This window comes from Vidua macroura, chromosome 1, assembly GCF_024509145.1.
Source record: "Vidua macroura isolate BioBank_ID:100142 chromosome 1, ASM2450914v1, whole genome shotgun sequence".
NCBI lineage: Eukaryota > Metazoa > Chordata > Aves > Passeriformes > Viduidae > Vidua > Vidua macroura.
Window position 1 is genome coordinate 66,908,080 of NC_071571.1, and position 19,025 is coordinate 66,927,104.

Genomic DNA, 19,025 nt, shown 5'->3' on the forward strand with positions numbered 1-19,025 from the left:
TACTGTTTCATTTTTAACCAATTTCCTTTTTGTTTATTCTCTCACCATCATATATTCTTGTCACATCGTCACTGTCAGGAATTATCCTCCAGCTCAGGTCATTCTGTCATTTTAAATCTGATTGTTAGAGCAAAGGAAAATGAGGTCAATAATTGCTACCATTTTCCTGGGAACAGGCAGGCCACATCTGAGGTCTCCCTAGAGAAATCTTCTTTAATTACAAGTTAAGCTGATGTTCCCCTGTGTAGCAGGTAGAATTGAGCAGGATTACTTTTAAAAGGATTGCACTGATCTGCTTTGGTGACAGTTTCATTTTGAAATTCTGATAACAAGCAAGAGGATGGATTATATAGATATGGTTCTTGGGAGTGTACATGACTGACAGATGCTGCAAATTGGGCCACAGCAGCAACTCTTCCTTTTTACTCTTCTTTTAAGGCCATATAAGATCTATTTTAAGAGCTGAAATTGGCTTGCATTATTTTAGTGACTACTTAGTATGATCACAATGAACAGAGCAAAAAAAGTTTGGGAATTGTAGAAGGGAAATCATGCAAACAGTCATTCAAAAAAGGGGATTTTTTCACTTGGAGACATTGTGACCCTCAGCCTTTGATAAGATCGAGAAATGAAAAATGTGTAAAGGGCAGAATGCTTTCAAGCACTTCAATTATGAAAGGGTTTTGTAAAATCAAGTAAATATTAATGGGTTCTTAAATCACTTTTCTTCTAACCCATGCAACTGTAGTGCAGAAACCTTCCAAATTCCTTTTCTTTGTACTTTAAAAAAAAAAAAAAAGCTTGAACAGCTGATTAATTTTGCAAAAGCAATTTATCTCACAATAACTGATCTGACAGTAGTGTGACTGGTAAAACAAGTCTTGCCTCATTTTATGTGAGCAGTAATATTTCCTATGACTCCTAGCAGGTTGCATAGTCCAGAAACTGACTGATGTCAGAAATAGCTCATATACTTACAATGTTTTCACTAAAATTCTTCTGCCTCTTAGTGCTTTCTCACCTGTGGTATTGATGGTGTTTTAAGCTGATTTGAATCCTGACAGAAACCATAAAGCAGCTATTCCTCCATCCTTATTGTGGGATGAGCAGGTGCAGCGCTGAGCAGGACTACAAAACCAAGTGAAAATAGACCTCTTGTTAAACAAAATTTAAAATCCCAAAGCAGAAGGAAGCTAAATATTAGTGCCCTTTTATCAGAAGTGAAAAGTCTGGAGTATGTTGGCTCCCCAGCTGAAAACAGCTCAAACTCTCTTTTCCAGTGTGAGTCACCAACCATCAACCCACGACTGATCAGGCTTGAGAGAAAACTGCTCCTCCAACATCTCCTGGTTGTAAAAGCCTGTCACATAGAACTGAGGTGCTTGCAAAGTGCCTGCTTTTGACAGCAATCCCGAAAGCCAGGCTACCCATTTTCAGGAGTTTTACACCAAGTGTTGCACATCTCACTTCTCAAATGTAACTACACAAAAGCAATACATGCTGGGCTTTGGGCTTTCGTCATGCATTATTATAAATTTGTCAGTACGAGGCAGAACTTACCCTTCTACTTCACTGCAGCTAAAATCTGGCATTTTCAGAGAGCCATAAGAGCTCTCTTTGTGATACCTCAGTATCACAAGTTAAAACCCAGACTTCTGGACGAACAAGGGAAAAACAGAAAGCAGGGTATTTTTTGTTAGCTAGGAAGAGAGAATGAAAACACAAATGCAAAGCTTTTACAGTTTGATCTTAATTTTGTATCACAATTTTTTAGAAAGGTGAATGTTAGAAGATCCAAAAGTAAATGTAATTTTATTTCTTTCATTGCATTGGGTTATTATCCATTGTGTTTTCCCTTATGTGTGAGATAATTTTACCAATCCCTAAGCTGTTGTTTCAGAGAAGCAGCAGCAGGGAGGGTTGTCTATAGAATCACACCTGTAAAAAAACAAGAAAGAATTCAGCAGTGAAGGTGGATATTGCAGCTGTATATGAGAGGGATTGCAGCTGGTGTGGGGCATGCACCTGTGCTGTGGTTACAGCCGTGAGCAAGGTGGGGTGCAGGCATGTTTAGGGAAAGACCAAGCATAGAAGGTCTCCTTGGGTCACTCTGCCATTCTGAGGTGACCAGCCAAAGCCTGGCCTGGAGCTCAGAGACCTGGAGCAGAGAGTGCTTGATGTTTTAGGGGCAATGAGCAAGCTCAAAGGGATCTGCTTCTTCAGGGTGAGGAACACTTGTACCCACAACTTGTTCTCACAAGTGCCACGTGGGCAGCAAGGCAAAGGCTCTGCCTGTAGTAGGCCACTGTTTCTCTTAAACCTCTCTGAGAATAACACTTAGAGAGCCATTAAGATGCCTAAGGACAGGTTGTTAAGAGAGCCCTGTGCTCTGACTCATGTGGAAGCCACCCAAACTCACACTCCACAGAGGAGTGTTGCGGTTTCTCAACCTTCAAGTCGCAAAGTCATCTGCTTCCCTTTCACCAGAAGGAAAGATAACACAGGAACAGATACTGAAGGATGGAGTTGGCTTTCTGCCACCAGCTGCTTTAGCAGAAAATGGGAATTAAGTCAGGGGAGGTCTGTGCCAAGTCCCTTCTGGCCTTGCTCTTTTCTGTGGTAGTTTCTATCTGCCTGTGGGAGCTGTTGGTTTGACTCTGCTGCTTCTCCACTGTCGGCAATGACAGGGGATGTTTGCTGGCTCCACAGTTCCTAATGTTCTGGTCTGGTTTGGGTGGGGAAACACCCACAAAAAGTACCATTGGCACAAATGGAACTGCATAAAGGTAACATTATTCATGAGAGACATGGAATCTGCACAGAAGCTTGGTTTAGGTGCATATTTGCCAAAAGATCAATTTCAAACTCCCCAAAACACAGAGGTATATTATCAAGAGGAAAGATTTCTTCTCTGAGCAACCTGGTCTAGTGGAAGGTCCCTGGCCATGGTAGGAGGGTTGGAACTAAATGATCTTTAAGGTCAAACTACTCTTCTACCTAACTTGAACTCATATCTGACATCTTTTTATGACTTTCTTAACTGCTTGGGCTGGCACATCCCCCTGATTTTTTTGAGGGTAGTCAGCTACTACTGCCAAAGAAAAGGGAAAAATTGAAACTGAAATATTTCATCTCAACATCTGGATTGTAGTCCCTGCTGTGACACATACTTAAGTTTTCCATAGGGAGACAAGAGCGGTAGTTGCAGAAAAATAAATTCCAGAGTTAACTGGTAGTCTGAGGCTCAGGGTAGATTTAGAATGCAAGCTGAAGGTCCACTGACAGATTAAACAGAGAGCAGGTGTGAACACTTGTATCACAGGCACACCTGGCATGCTGGCTGCTGCCTGTATCCAGGTACTGCTTTCTTATCTTGGCTGTGTCTGCAAGGGAAAATACTTGTGTAGGTACCTAGCTCCAGAAACAGCCACTGGCAACCAGAGGGAAGAAGCCACAGCTGCTTAGCTACCACCCTGCAGAAAGGGAGCTCCAGTACCCTCTCCAAGGCCGTCCGTCTGCACAGTGCAGGGAGCCGGGTCCCAAGGTCTTGTGCCTTGAAAAAGAAGATTAAACATCTCCCTTGGGACCACAGAGCTCATCAAGACACCTCAGCATCACACACCACAACACTACACCCCAGACATCTTGGATGTCTCAACTATTTCTTGAAAGATCTGTTTGAGTAGAGAGAACACAGAAGTAAAATTGAAGATGAAATTAAATTCAGTTTGCCAGTGTGAGGAGCATCTTTCAGCATGCTTCTAGTAATTTAGGCAGTCAAATATTCTGCTTCAGATTTGATGCAAATACTACTGGCAGCCTCCTGCTTCCCTTCAAGCACTGCTAAGCCCTGTGGTAAAATTTCTCTAGGCAGCAATAAATTAAGAGGATCTGAAGTCAAGCCACCTAGACAGCTCAAATGCCAGATAAAACCTCTGGCAACGTTTAGCTGTGTCTTTCCATGCTTACCAAATTTCACATCCATTCATTTTTTTATATCAGAAATGGCTAGCCAGTCTTCTTGTTGAGGAATCCACTGAAAATTGCATTTTCTTCCAGGCAATGCAACCTGAGCAGGTACTCAGGGAAAACCTGCAAGCCTGCCTTCCCTTTGCAGCTGCCTTCCCCTTATCTTTACATCCTCAGTAACACCATTATCAACTCAGCTCTCTCTTCAGTGACTAAATCAGCACAAGAGAAGGTGTTCAGCACTTCTGGCTGTAATCCCTGTTCAAACAGCTGTTCTCAATTCCCTTCAGAGAAAACCAACCTATTTGATGAATCAGTTCCCCCACCAATTTGCTTTGTCAGATAACAGGCAGACCTGCAAGCTCCCAGCCTCACCTAGGCTGCCAACCAGCAGTCAGTCATTTCCAAATACATGCAAAAAATAACCCTCAAATGCAAAAAAAAACTGTCACAAAAAGTGCTGAATTTGGTAATATCAACTGGGAAAAATATCTAGACATTTGCACATATGCATGCAAGCTTTAACAGTGGAATGAATAATATATTGCATAGTATGAAAAATTAATAGGAGTAAAATATGATCTGGTTGAAAAACACTGAAAATCAAATAAATTTTTTCAGACCGGACACAGCTCTCACTAAGACCTTTTAGAAATACTGTCTGTTTCTCAAACATAGACAGTACTAGTACTATTCTATGCTACCTTCAAAGATGCTCTTGAAGTTTTAAAAAATAATTTGCTGACCACAGTAACAGCATCTTTCTTTCTTGGAGTGCTTACAGTTTAATGTGAAACCCTTTAGAAGAAATAGGAAGAGAAAAGAAACTTACAAAGACCATTCCTTTTTTTATTTCCTGTGCTAAAGCTGAAACAGCCTTTTATTTTTTTCCACCATACCGTATTTTTCAGATATTTTTGCATTATATTAAAATGTATTACACAGCCTGCATTTCCAAAACAAAGATACAGCTCTCTCTTTTCTTGGAATTCTAAAAGAATGACTATATATTTAGATGGAGTAGTTCACACATAGTTCTTTTCTTGGCTATTCTTGGCTATTTTCTGCAAAGTAGGAGCATTACCAAGTGTTATCCACGTATTATATGGGCACCTTTCCAGACCCAGACCACCGGCAGGACTTCCCTCACTTCCCTTGGCTTCAGTCACTTCTGTCACACTGAATGACATGCCTTTGAAGGAGAGATGGAAGGATTCAGGCAGTGAGATTGCTACAGCAGCAAAAACATCTCCCATGGATCTGTCTTATGTTAGCAATAGAGCCCTTTAGCCAGTCCAGGTTACCACAGAGGGCTGTGCTGCTCCTAGGAGTTCTGGCAACACCACTCTGCTGGGTAAGGCTTTTATGGCACAGCCCCTAACCCTGGTCAGCCGCCAGAGTGGAGAGAATGTCCCAGAATGTGGGACACAGAAATTACCATGTCAAGTAAGGACTCCAGTTTGTCTCTTCAAATTATTAGTCTAAAATGCTAATAAAGAAGATCTAAGAAAATGTCTCTTCTAGCTATTTTTTCCCTCCCTCCCAGTACATCCATGGGACATAGCAGCAGTCTCATGCCCCAGCCAGTTGTGTTTCTCTCATGAACTCACTCCAGCTTGTTCCCACTCTCAGTGAGATTATCTAGCAGTGAGATCAATATATTAAGCATAAATTACACAAAGCAGCAGTTTATTGCCAGCTCCTGGATGTCCTGCCTCCCAGTTTCATTGAATATCTCCATTCTTTTGAGATACAATTCATAGAAACATCTGTCTCACCTTTCTGTCTTCAGCTTTAACTTTCTCCACAGTTCACATATAAATCCGTAAATAAGTGCTTTCTTTTGGGATTTCTTATTAAAAATTATATGTATCTGTTTCCCCTACAGATATAACACACAAGTCATAGAAGGTAAAGATGATAAAATCCTAGAAGGTTGTCTGAAGCAATGGAGAATTGTCGCTCGTTGTACATCTTTGTTCAAGAGTAATTTTAAATGCTTCAAGCAATAAAAAGCTAAACAATTTAATCTATAAGCAGTTCTGAGTTGGACTCAACTTTGCTTCATTTCTTCCCCTATTTCAGCCATTCTAGAGTCAACGCTACCATTTACTAAATCTTCTTTAATATTTGTATATTTAAATATATGCACGGTAGCATCTAATATCAGTTTCTTTATACATGCTGCTAAATTTGGATTCATTCCAGTACTTCGCAGACACTGACTATGTACAGAGCAGAACTCTTCAGGAAATCAAGGAAAAATTGCCATTTAAATAATAAAATAAACCACGTATGTATTTACTTCCAAGAGCTGTATCAGAGAGCAGAGGCTGGCATCCATTTCCACTTTTTATTTGAAGTCTGAAATGAGATCTTGCTTTGTACAGAGGATTCTAATTTCTATGTAGCTGTGTAAGAAGAGGCAAATAATTATCTCAGATTTTTGAGGCACTGAATGACATTCAAGGCTTTCGAATTAAAAAACAAAAACCAAAAAAAACCAAAAAAAAACCCCAAAAAAACACCACCACCAACAACATAAAAAACAACCAACAGTGATACAAAAGATTTCCAGATAGCAAAAATGTAGTTTACTCATCTATAAGAAGTTTGTTTCAGAGAGTTTTTTCATGTTTCTATTGGATCCAAATAGCTTGGTTATAAAACTATACAAAGAGCAAACCTAAATCACTTGAGGCAGTGTTTTCACTGGGCAATAAATAATGCCTAATGGCAGATCACTGGTATTTTGAGAAATCAAAGGTATTTTTGACAAATCAAAATTATTTTGATATCTGCTCTGTTTAGATAGCATTTACCTAATTTTTACATAGCTTATGCTACTTTTGCTAAAACTACTAGAAAACCAGTAGATATTGGTCTCTCCATGAAGACCAACACTTACAAAGATATATAAACATATAACAAGAAGTGATAGATTTTTTACATACCCAATGACTTTGAAATTGTGTTTTAGGTGCAATGGCATGAAAACTAATTCACTTATGTGCACTGTGCTACCTATTCACTTACCTACATTTCTGTGCAAAAATACTGAAAATATCTCATTAGAGATATCTCTGTTGCTTTATCATCATTGACTTTATACTCCCTCCAGATCTTTCCATTTGGGTGATTTCATTTGGTCAGATAACCTACTGTTTTTTTAATAGGTTTAGGTAAATAGATCTTCCACTAATCTGCCCAAAATCCTGCCAAGGAATATACATTGCTAATACCCAGAGCAATGTCCTGTTCAAAAAAAGAAACAACATGAAAGACAGTTAATCTTTAGCCTTGTAACCCAAATACCTTCATTGATAAAGGCTATTACAGTGGTTTGCCAGAGAGAAGTGAGTTGTCTGAGCACATGGATTTTTGGCTTTATTTGCTTTTCTTTAGAAATGTGACAGATCATGCTGAGCAAGACATTTGCATCTAATCTGCCCAGGGGTATTATTAAGGACATGTTCTAAAACCCAGAAATACAGTATAGTCTCTTATAGCAATGTTGACAGGAAGGTGTCAAGACTAGTCACATAAAATTGCCTAACTTTTTTAAGAATTTATTTTCTCAAACTATTACTACTAGTTTTAGGTATATAAACAAATATAATTTCTATAACAATTTTACAAATCTATATCTTGTAAACTGCTGTTTTTCTTCCTGTAAAATAAAATAAGCTGTGCAATGTTGAAAGAGAAGCAAAGGCTGAAATATTCTTCTTAAGAAGAATATTTGTTTCTCTGCTGCACCTCCTAGAAAAAGTTCTACTCTCAAATTACCAATGAAGGAAAACCAGGCACTGAATTTTTGTAGTGCTGATTAAGATAGATGGGAACAAGGTTGTCAGCTGGTACAAGTCCTCACTGTGTCATTTAAACACACTCATGAGGAGGTAGATTTAATTTCAGACTCGCTCATCTACTCAGCATGCTGTCTGCTCATCCTAAGCAGGTGTAAGTGGTTGCAAGTTGGATCAATGAAGACTGTGTTGGGTGGGAGCATTGATCTGCTGGAGGGTGGGAAGGCTCTGCAGAAGGATCTGGACAGGCTGAATCAATGGGTTGAGGCCAATCATGTGAGGTCCAGCAAGGCCCATGCAGTGTTACAGGCTCGGGATAGAGTGGTTGGAAAGCTGCCCTGCAGAAAAGGACCTAGACCAGCTGACAGTCAGTGGAATGTGGAATGTGGAATGTGAGGTAGCAGTGTGCCCAGTGACATCCTGTCCTGTATCAGCAATAGTGTGGCCAGCAGGAGCAGGGCTGTGATCATCCCCCAGTACTCAGTGCTGGTGAGGCCACACCTTGAATCCTGGGTTCAGTTTTGGGTCCCTCACTACAAGAACAGCATTGAGGTGCTGGAATAGGTCCAGAGAAGGGTAACAAAATTGGGGAAGTGTCTGGAGCACAAGTGCTATAACGAGTAGCTGAGGGGGGTGTTTAGCCTGGAGAAAAGGAGGCTCAGGGGGCACTTGATCGCTCTCTACAAATGCCTGCAAGGAGGGTGTAGCCAGGTGGGGGTTGGCCTGTTCTCCCAGGTAACAAGTGACAGGACAGGGCGAAGTAGCCTCGAATTGTGCTGGGGAGGTTTAGATTAGGTGTTAGGAAAAATTTCTTCACTAAAGGTGTTGTTGAGCTCTGGAACAATCTGACCAGAGAAGTCACAGATTTTATCACTGTCCCTGGAGGTATATAAAAGACATGTAGATGTGGCACTCAGGGACATTGTGTAGTGGTGGAGTTGGCAGAGCTGGGTTTACAGTTGGTCTTGATGCCCTAAAGGTATTTTCCTACCTAAACAATTCTATGATTCTTTTCTTTTATTCTTCTCTTTCTTCTTAATATCCTACAATTCCTGTTCCTCCATCTGTTAGAAGCGTTCAGTACCTAATTTCCATTTCAATGCAGCTGAGAATAGGTTTGTCTACAGTATTTTAATATAAAAGGAATATACATGGTGTTTTACTTTGGTCTGGACATGTAAGATTCGTTTATGTAAAGCATGAAAGCAAATAACTTTGCATGCTCATTCCTACAAGTCACTCAAATCCATTACAGTATTTTTTCCAAAGCAGTCTGTTAAGTCTACCCACAAAGCCGTTAAGCACAGGAGTAGGTCTGTTTCAAATTAATGCAGCAGGTGGGCACATCACAGAAAAGCAGTAGTGTGGCATTTCCCAAAAGGGAGTATCATTGTCATGAAATAAGAACAGAACTACTGTATAGCTCAAGGGGATAAAAATGGAAACAGATTTTTTGCACAGGCCCCACACCTAGAAATTTAGTCACCTCCTGTGACAGAAGGCATCATTAGGCTGCTAAGGTAATTGTCTGAAATTCAGAAAATGCCTTTGCTTATGGGCTGTAGCCAGGACACTTTCCTAAAAGCTAGTTTAATTTCCTCAGTGCTGTGAAGTATGAGAAACCTTTTTGTATTGTGAGTCATCAGTTTCTTTAGAGGAAATATTTTTGTTTGTTTGAGGTTTTTTGTTTGTTTGGGTTTTGTTTGGTTTGGTTTTCTTTGATTAGAATAATGTATACTTTTAGTTTTGAGGTTTTTGTTGGGTTTTTCTCCAAGAAAACATCAATGCAGCAGCATCTTACAGAGATAGAGGCTTATAGCCTAAGAAAGACCCTCTCGTTACCACATGTTCACACAAAATCTATCCACTTTGAACAATCAGAGGACCAAAATCAAGAGCAGAAGAAACACAAGGAAGGAGCTTGGGAGTGCCAGGAGCTTGTCCCTACTCAGATCACAACCCAGTCCCAGTAAAGGAATGGAGAGGCCAGGGCTGGACCTTCCAGTGTGCAAATATGGCTCTTCATAAGGCAAATCTGTTAATGGTGTCTGCAGTCCAGGCTGGTGTGGAGACATCTGGCATTCAAAGGCACCCAGAGCCCACAGCAGCTCCTGCCCTGCAGTGAGGCTCAGCATCACTCTGTGTCTCTCTCCTCAGCCTGGCTGCATTTTCTCAGTTCTGAAATTAATTCATCAAGCACAGTAGGATGCTGTTGAGAAGACGAGAGGAAGAATCTGGCTGACCTCAGGATGTGGCAAAGAATTGTTCAGGCACAGGCATGTAGGAAGCCACTGCCCAGAGCTGCAGTCTGGGAAGAAACTATCACATCCAGTTGGGAGAAGGACTGTGTAGGTCATGGCTTAGCTCCCAACTCAGTCAAAACCAGACACAGATTTGCTAAACCTGCCAGCTTAGCAGCTTCATTGACTAAGACCTCAAAACACAATGTCTCTATAAAGTTACCTGCCTCTTCCTGCCACCCTTCATGGCCTGAACTACATTACTGGACCTCTAGATTCTTCTGTAGGCTTGCTTTATAGGTACTTGGGGCCTGGTTTAGAGAAATCTCAGTTGGGTCACCTTCACTTAAATCACTTAAAGATTTCCTTCTTTAAGTGTAAAGTGTTGAGATATTCAGTTGAGGAAACATAATAAAAAACAAAGAGGCATCTTTATCAGGGTGAAAGCTACACTCATCACAGATGGATTTACTGTGATACTTGCTGATTTTCATAGACCTTAATTTCCCTTCCTAAAGAGTTCTGGTTTGGGCAGTGTCCAGGAATGAGACCTGTATGGTTATCTAGACCACAATCTGCCCTAAATTAATTTTTAAAGAGGTTTGGGGTTTTTTCAGTACACATGATGTATAGTGTACTTTGGAAATACTTGTGCATGACAAACTTTTTACAAGTTTATGTAGGTTTTTTTAAATCGTATTCTCTCTGTGACCCTGTCTTTTCCATATGTTTTAGGAGACCCTGAAAGCTTTTGACCGGGAAGTAAATGCATTTGTGGACTACATGTTTGGACCTCGAGGTAAGCTGCTCCACTTACTTTTAATTAAATAATAATGAAATAATACTTCTAGAGATTACCACCCAAAAAAACTTCTAATAAATTTGCTGAGTAACTTCTTATTGAAAAATGTAAACTAGGCAGAGTCACATTATTATCAGGAAGACACCATTATAGTAGCAAATCTATCAATGCAATGATTTTTGATTCCTTTGTTTCTGAGAATATCAGAGAAATTAAATTTTCCATCCTAACGTGGAATCTTTCTGACAGTGGAAGATCTGCTTTGGGACTGATTGTCATTCATAATCCAGTTTGTTTGGTCCAGCTACTTATTAAATTGCCTAATTCAGAAGGATGCTTGGAGCAAAAGCAACCTGCAGGATCACATCCAAAATTTCAATAAACCAATAGATTGGGTGGGATAACAGATGCATCTTTTGACTTCCTATTATTGCTTTTCTGGAACAGTTTGGACAAGAATAACTTAAATAATTGTAGGTTGGAGGTGCCTCATGCTTTGTTGGGATTGAAAAAAGTAAGTAAAAAAGAAACCAAACCTAAAATAGGACTGCAGACGAGGATGAAGCATCAAAGTCAGGGCTAAGAGAGCCAAGCAAATACAAGAAAGGGATGAGACCGGAGCTTAGACAGGACACAGTCTTCAGAGCAGGCCCCTGCAAGGCCACCTTGCTGTTGATAGGGCTGGGTTTAATTTCAGGAATTGCCTTGCAAACTTTTACCCATGGTTAAATCCAGAACTGCTGCTGAGGGGATGGATGCATGACTAAGGATTCCAAATTTGTTCCGGTAAAGTTCTCCATGTCACAGGAACAGTTCTTGCTTAATTGGAAGTAAAAGGGAAAGATGTGTTCTTAAACACCAGAAATTCTAATTTTTCTTAGCTAGCTGTCTGGCTACAAAATCTTTTCTACATCATATCTACAGTAGATGTGAAGTTTGAAAGAAAGATTTCCAGTGAAGAAACACTGAACAGCTTGGGAGCTACAGTAGAAGTGGTTAAAACAGAATAGGTTTTATTAATGGCTCCTACAATAGCACATTTTAATATTAACAAAGAAATATGATCAGAAGAACAAAAGCACTACTTTTTGGTGGTTTATTTTGGTTTTGTTTTTTTTCCAAATAAACATGATGTTCTCTTTTATTCCTCTTTCCTTGTTGATCCAGACAAACTGTCTGAAGGAATAAACTATAGTTGATCCAATTCTGAATAGCACAAAGATCCCTTTGGGATTTTAGAAAGCCCTTCAATTAAACAAGTATTATTTGTATTGCTTGCCAAGTACATCACCATCCTTCTCCAGACATCAGTGCTGAAGATAGCTTTGTTTGTCCATGCCTCTGCACTCTGATCTTTAATTTAACTGGTGGTATAATGACACAGTATCTTACATTTCCTGAATAGCATATCTCCCTCCAGTGTGTTTATCCACATAAATAATTCACATAAATAATTCACAATAGACTGCAATCAGTTTTAAATTGAATGACCCCACAGATGAATACCTAATGAATTTGAGAGCTTCCCCAAACATCTAAACCCAGAAACCATTCCTCTTCTATCTCTCTACTGATTTTCATCCACAGTACACACTTAATTCAACAGCAAGATGGATTAAAAGTATAGATAACAGCACTCTATTATTTTAAAAGCCAATCCCCTATTTTTTTGTTTATATTTTAGGTAGTAACTCCTGAAATACTTGTGTCACTATGCAGGTCTTTGTCATCATTAACAGATATGTTTAAGGTCACTAGAAGAGACAGAATGCCTCTGGGAATTAGAACGTGGCTATCTCTGTCACACTGGGAGCACCAGGTTAACACAAGCTGCAGTATTGCCTGACTACAATGAGGAACAGGCTGTCAAAGATCTGAATTTGATTTGTAAATATTGGTGTATTTTGTACCTTCATTCACTGGTATCAGCTGGGCTTTGTAGATTACTTTACCTCTGTGTTTGCTTTCAAACTAGCAGAACAAGTCCTTTGGTCAGGGAACAGCAGTCGTACACCTGCCCATTGGTTTCATCTCTAAGGGGTGGTCTTTCAATGTGGTGTTGGTCCCTCTTGTTCTTATGCTCAAGGCAATTTGAGAATGAGTGAAATAGCAATTTTCTTCTGTAATTTTTCTAGGCTAGCCCTTCATCTGCAGAGCGTTGTTTGGTGTTATGCAAAATTAAGTAATATTGAATTGCAGGAGCTAAATCTAGTTAACTGGTTGTTTGTTTTTTCTGTGAAAGAAACAGAGGTGGTCAAGAAGAGACCACCTCTTATTTTGTTAAAGTTATGATAAAGTAAAAAGCACTTTTCCTTAATAGACTCTGATCAGTAGCAAGGCACTGGGGCAAACCTAACCTCTGCACCTTAAAAAGGAGTGAATCTACTCAGACACTGACTGGCTACAGCTATACAGAAACTTGAATCAAAATGTTTCTAAACCTCATTGACAAAGGCCTGATACGTTTAAAGAGCCTGGGAGGCCTGCCACTCATTTAAAAGGAGCCAGGATTTCACCCCAAAGGTTTGGCACATGATGGCCTGTGACCGTGAATGAGCTTATTCACTGAGTGATCAGAGCTTGTGGGCGCCTGCTCCTTCCCCTGCTGTAGTCCAGTGCTTTCCCACTGTGACTTTATTCACTGCTTTGGTCTCAATTTCAGATGCTGTGCAACTTCAATACTGTAAAAATAATCTTTTCTCCTATTGGCAGTGTAACTTTATGGTACTTGAACACGGAGATTTAACTGTCGGTCAACAGAAATACTTTTCATCTCTCATTCTTCTGATAACTTCTTTTGAAATACATTCCCTTTCCTCCCCCTTCCTGACACATAAAAACCTCCCTCTGCTTGTCATTCAGGGATAAGTGGAAGTGGAAAAAAACCAGTCACGTTCCTTGGCTGCCCTTTATAAACCACTTTCTGCCAGAAACTGTCTTACTCTTCAAGGTACTGAGGTCGTGGTGGGAAATATTCAGGAAGGGTACATGTTTAAACAATTTCTCTTGAAACAGGAATACTGTAGGACTTAAAAATACTTGGCATGCTGACCTGAACAAGCACACGAGTTCTGCTTTTGTGTGGATCAGCCCACATGCTTGTGGCCACTCATAGCAGAATAAAAACTTTCTGAGGGCATACTGGGGCAGAATTTATTCAGTGTAGTTTAATTTGTATTCTGAACTCTTCTGCATATTTTTCCTTTTTGATCAAACATGCTGTTTTGCTATCTACTGATACCAATTTGCCTTTGTGCATGTAACCTTTATGCACCAAGTGTTGCAATCCTCAGATGGGAGACCTTTCCTAAGATAGAAGCATTGCTGACATGACTGCTTTCTACATCTTCATTTAGGATAGCAATTAAATAAATTAAAACCTTATGCTCCTAAAACACACACTGCTAAGATATCAACGCTTAAACATTTAACCTTTACCTGTCCTGTGTCACGTTGAGAGCCCATAAGGGAGCAGAATCACTTTTAAAATATTCATTCCAGTGCTTCACATATGGCTTGTGAACTATAGAGATTGTTGAAAGTGTTTCCTTCTCACACTGCGGTGATCCTAATAAGCACTGAGATTTAAAGACAGACAACAGGCATTCTAGCTTGGTAATGCACCACAAAGCAAGGCTGCCATAAAAGGAAGGACTGTGCTTTTATGACTGCTTTAATCCTACACCTCTCTGTTCCTAGAGGTTTTTGGGAGACCAAAAGGGAGAGTCAAAAGCAGGAGAGCATTGGATTTCCATGGCAGTGGTGGCCTGGTTGAAAGTCTTTCCTGCGAAAGGGCAAAAAAGCTTCATGGAATCCAAATTCAACAGAAGAATATTACAGCCACTGTGATGGAAACGACGGGGAGGCAGAGGGAAATGCAATGAGAAAGAAAGCTGATGTTCAAAGCCTGGCTCATATGCAGGTTACTCCAACATATGTAAAATTTCACTTTTCATATACCTATATCCAAGTATTTCTGAGGAAGGAATTGCTGGAAAGAATACAGTACAGCAAAATTCCAATCAATTACTAATTGTCTGGGCACATTTACTTCATGCATCATCCATTGCCCAGTTTTTTCCAATTTCAACACAGGGAGAAAATCAGTAAAATTATTTTTTCATGCACTGTGAATAGCTTTTGTTTTACAATATTTAACACAATCTTGGCCTTTATAAAAATAATCTAAGTAATTTAAAACATTTTCCAAGAGCAAAAACATCTTTCTAAGAATGGAAAGAACAACTTTCTATGAGACCTGCACAATGACTCCTCACTGACTTCTTTCTTCACTTGCTCCATAAGTCATTCTAAAAAGTAGCTGTGATGCCCCCTTGTTCTTTCCATAGGTGAATGGCTGAAGAATGTTGCTATGGAAAATTGATTCTAGATTTTGCTCCGTCTTGGAAAAAGAAAAAAGAAAAGAAAGCACACCCCTTTCACTCATGACATTCAGTTGCTTGTATGACAACAAAGTGGTGCCTCCAGCTTGGCATCTGGGATTAGGCTTTGCTCATATACACTGAACTATCTGATTACTGCCAATGGGATTACTTGTGTGAATAAGGCAAGCAGGATTTGACCTTAATATTTCATTTCAGGACCAGGCAAGTGGGACTGAAACTGTGAGAAAGCAAGCCTTCACTCAGCCAAAAATCTTTGAGAACCATCAAAGTAAACATTTGACACTTACTTTTCATATTTAATATTGTGAAAAAGTCTTCCCCTTGTATGAACATTTTCTAGTCAATGCTATATACTTTCCTACCTGTATGGCAAGTGCAGAATTAAAATAGCATGTGAGCTGGCAACATTACATGCATACTTTGGATTTAATACTGTCTCCAAATTGTCTGTTGAGCAGATTAAGATAGTATTTAAATAAATATTAAGTGAAAACATGAAATAATTTTTTAAAAGCATATAAGAATGGTGTTTTCCCTTTCCTTTTCTCTTTACTATTAAAATGAGGTTATTTAGGTGACCTTAAATTATTAGGGAATTCCATGCAGTTTTCAGCCCACATTCTCTGAGACTTAGCATGCAGTTTTGATAAGTCAAAAGCAATGGATAGCTCTTGTGAGGAAAGAATGGCTGATTCCATCTCACACTTTTAGCAGATTCTTTTCATTATGTCTTCTGCCTTATTTTAGCAATATTTTACCCTAGCTTTCTTAATTGCCTGCTCCGTGTGTTTCTTTTTTTAGATGCCAGGGTTAGAGGATGGTTCCTTTTGGACTCTTACCTTCCCACATTTTTCCTTACTGGAGCATATCTACTCTGCATATGGCTGGGCAACAAGTTCATGAAGAACAGGCCTCCTTTCTCTCTCAGACCTCACCTCATTGTGTATAACCTGGGCATCACACTGCTCTCCTTCTACATGCTCATAGAGGTAAGTGCTCTGCCATGCAGCATGGCTGAGGAAGGTGACCAAGGTACAGTTTTTAGCAGAAATATCTTAGTGACAGGTGGTTTTGCTAGGAAAGTTTAAATCAACCTCAAAATAATATTTAAAAGTTCCTTCTCATCTTAGATCTTGGCATGTGTTGATCGTCCTTCCTGAGCTACAGTCCACACCTGGGGACAGCTCTTTGCTGCCCGGACCGTGTCCACAAGCATAAATTTGAATCTAAATTTGAAACTGTCACTCTGCTCAAATGTGCCTATACCTTGTCCTTTAGCACCCATGAAAATACCTTAGATTGGGCTTTATTCGTATGACCAACTGTGGAATGATTTTTCAGGCCCATGCTTAAACATGAATAGATTTATAAATGAGAGCAAGTACTGATTTATTTATGGTATTGGCAATTCAGCATTATTTTTCTGCTTTTGTGACTAAGAAACTTTCCTCATACAGTCAGACAGTAAAAGATAGATGTTAAAAACTTACCACTTCATCCAAAAGCAAGGGTTGTGGGGCTTGGAGGCTGAATAAGGTCACATATTATTATTTCCCAAGTACTTATCTGAAAGGAACATGCTCATATAACTCAGGATCCATTTAGAATCAGAAGAGAGGTTTGAATGCATCTGAATGATTTTGCAGCAGAGGAGGATTCAAACAGTGCCCCTCAGCAGACATGTGTGGTTTTACTTCTGCAGAGGGAAACAGAAGCCAAAAGTCACTATTTGGATATTATTTGGGAGCTGCCCATTTTCAGCCTTTTGATAACTGTGATACTTTTAATATAAGGTGTCAACATACATTACTTGAAGGCTTCAGAAACAAAAACACAAAACCTTTTTTTTTTTTTTTTTTTTTAACCGAAGATGTGACCCTGGACATGAGAAGCCCTGGCTAAAGAGTGTGCTTGATTTCATGACATTGCTCTGTTGCCTGCACACCCTCACAGCATTTCCTCACTCCCAGGGCTCTCGGCAACAGTTTCTACCTTATTCTGTTGGCTGGACAAGAAACTTTTCAGAAGCCAAACGAGAGACCCAAAGACTGAGTTTTAAATTAATTTGAGCTACGCAGGAAGTGACTGGCCTGGTCAAATAGCTGAGGAGCAGTTTAGGTTTGAACCTTTGTGCAAAGGACTGACTGTGTTACACAAAGGTTTATCCTGGTCAATGCTCCAGCTGGCTTCAGAGGCTGCTGTGGGTGTCTGGGAGCGCAGGATAAGGTTTAGAGCAAAGGGAGAAACCAGCACAGTTGCTGGAAGGTTTGATGACTCCACAGTGATTGTCCTCCAGAATTTAAATTAGTACTTTGATGTTTAAATCCCCATTTTTGCTTGAAGGTATGCAGATAACTGGTTGCTGAGCCCTGCTACTGCAAAAAGGATTAACTGAATAGAAAACAATACTGCTGCTCCCTTTCAGTCTCATTTGGCCTGCCACAAGTAAATAAATGGAAGAACAAAGACAATTTTAGCAGGTCTCATTTGCATGAATTAAGTAAATATCGTTTTAGCCACCTTCACATCCTGGTAGGAGCTGTATTTAGCCACCTCCTGTTCAGCTGCCTTCCTGCTCCATCCTTCCTGAGGCTAACTTTGCTGCAGACAGTCGCTGAGTTGTGTTAGTCCTCAGATTAGTCCCTTGAGACCTTCATTCTGAGGCTGGAGGCTGCTGATTTACACCTCCCAGATGGCAGCTGGGCATGGCTGGCAGTGCCAGCTCACAGCTCCACATTCTGCAAATGTGGGAACCCAGGGAACATGATGGCTGATCTGCACTGCCAGCTGTTCTACTGCAGATTTCACTCAGCTCTGGACTGTCAGCCAGGCTGGTTTTACACTGTACAAAACACTCTTCCATTATACTGGCTCTGTATTTTCTCTTAGTCTACTTCCCTGGCTCCCATCACAGCTTCTCCTGCAAAAGAGCAGAATGGAAGTTAATACTTGCAGTCCTGCCTGAGGTTGTCTGCACATCCCTGCTGAAGAAAAAATAGGCAAATGGGAGAGCAGAAATCATCTTCATTACCAAATAAAGTCATGGCGATTTCAATATTTCAAAATGTCTCATTTCCAAAGCTTTTCTCTATGACCCTTATTCTCTCAGTCGTTTGTGGACAGTAAGCTCTTTAAGGCAAGAGTTACCTATATTTAGTACATTGTGGACAGTGGTTCCTTATGTAAACACAGTTGATCCTTCCAGTGACTGGGATTAATTCCTGGTTAGACACATCTACAACAGTTGTTTTATTCCTCCATCCTCTCACTGCATCTACATCCCTCTGGTCTCTGTACTGGAGATAAATCACAAAATAAGAAGCTCTACAATAGAGATAAAATATATTCCCCCCACCCACCCACATGCCACCAAAAGAAACCCCCATAACCAACCATCTTTCTTTGTTCTGTTTATAAGGTGCCACACAGCATTTCTTGCAATAGCTCCAGAATGTAGGGGTTGCTTCTTAGACATTCAAAAGAAAAAAAATATCTCATTCACAAGAAAGGGTGTATCTCCAAATAGAGCCTGTCCTACATGATGGATTTAATGAGAAACATGGTAAACCTGCTGATGGGGGTACCTGTGCTTCAATTCTTCATCTCCTCACCCTCATCTCCTGACTAGTTATGGCTGGCACTTCACAACAGTTGATTTGTGCAACCTCAAGACAAGAAGACGAAGGTGACAGCAAAGAGTCATAACAAAAGGGCTGTTTTTAAATCTCCAAGGGCAGATTCCTCTTTTGAGCCAGAGCTCCATGCACTGCACAGTAGGCATGAACTATCTGGGAGCCAA

General features: G+C 40.1%; 1 protein-coding gene across 8 annotated transcripts in view; it reads left to right on the top strand.

The window, feature by feature from the left end:
- Window positions 1-19,025, top strand: part of ELOVL2 (ELOVL fatty acid elongase 2) — a 49,329-nt gene that overhangs the window by 14,069 nt on the left and 16,235 nt on the right. For 3 of the 8 annotated variants that reach the window (XM_053995193.1, XM_053995214.1, XM_053995202.1), the window contains 2 exons: window positions 10,754-10,817; window positions 16,028-16,215. In XM_053995193.1, coding sequence (XP_053851168.1) covers window positions 10,754-10,817; window positions 16,028-16,215 — 252 coding nt within the window. Of the gene's footprint in view, window positions 1-8,215; window positions 8,355-8,537; window positions 8,758-9,239; window positions 9,299-10,753; window positions 10,818-16,027; window positions 16,216-19,025 lie in introns of those variants that run through there. The other 5 variants (XM_053995240.1, XM_053995224.1, XM_053995231.1 and 2 more) reach the window with 5 other exon arrangements.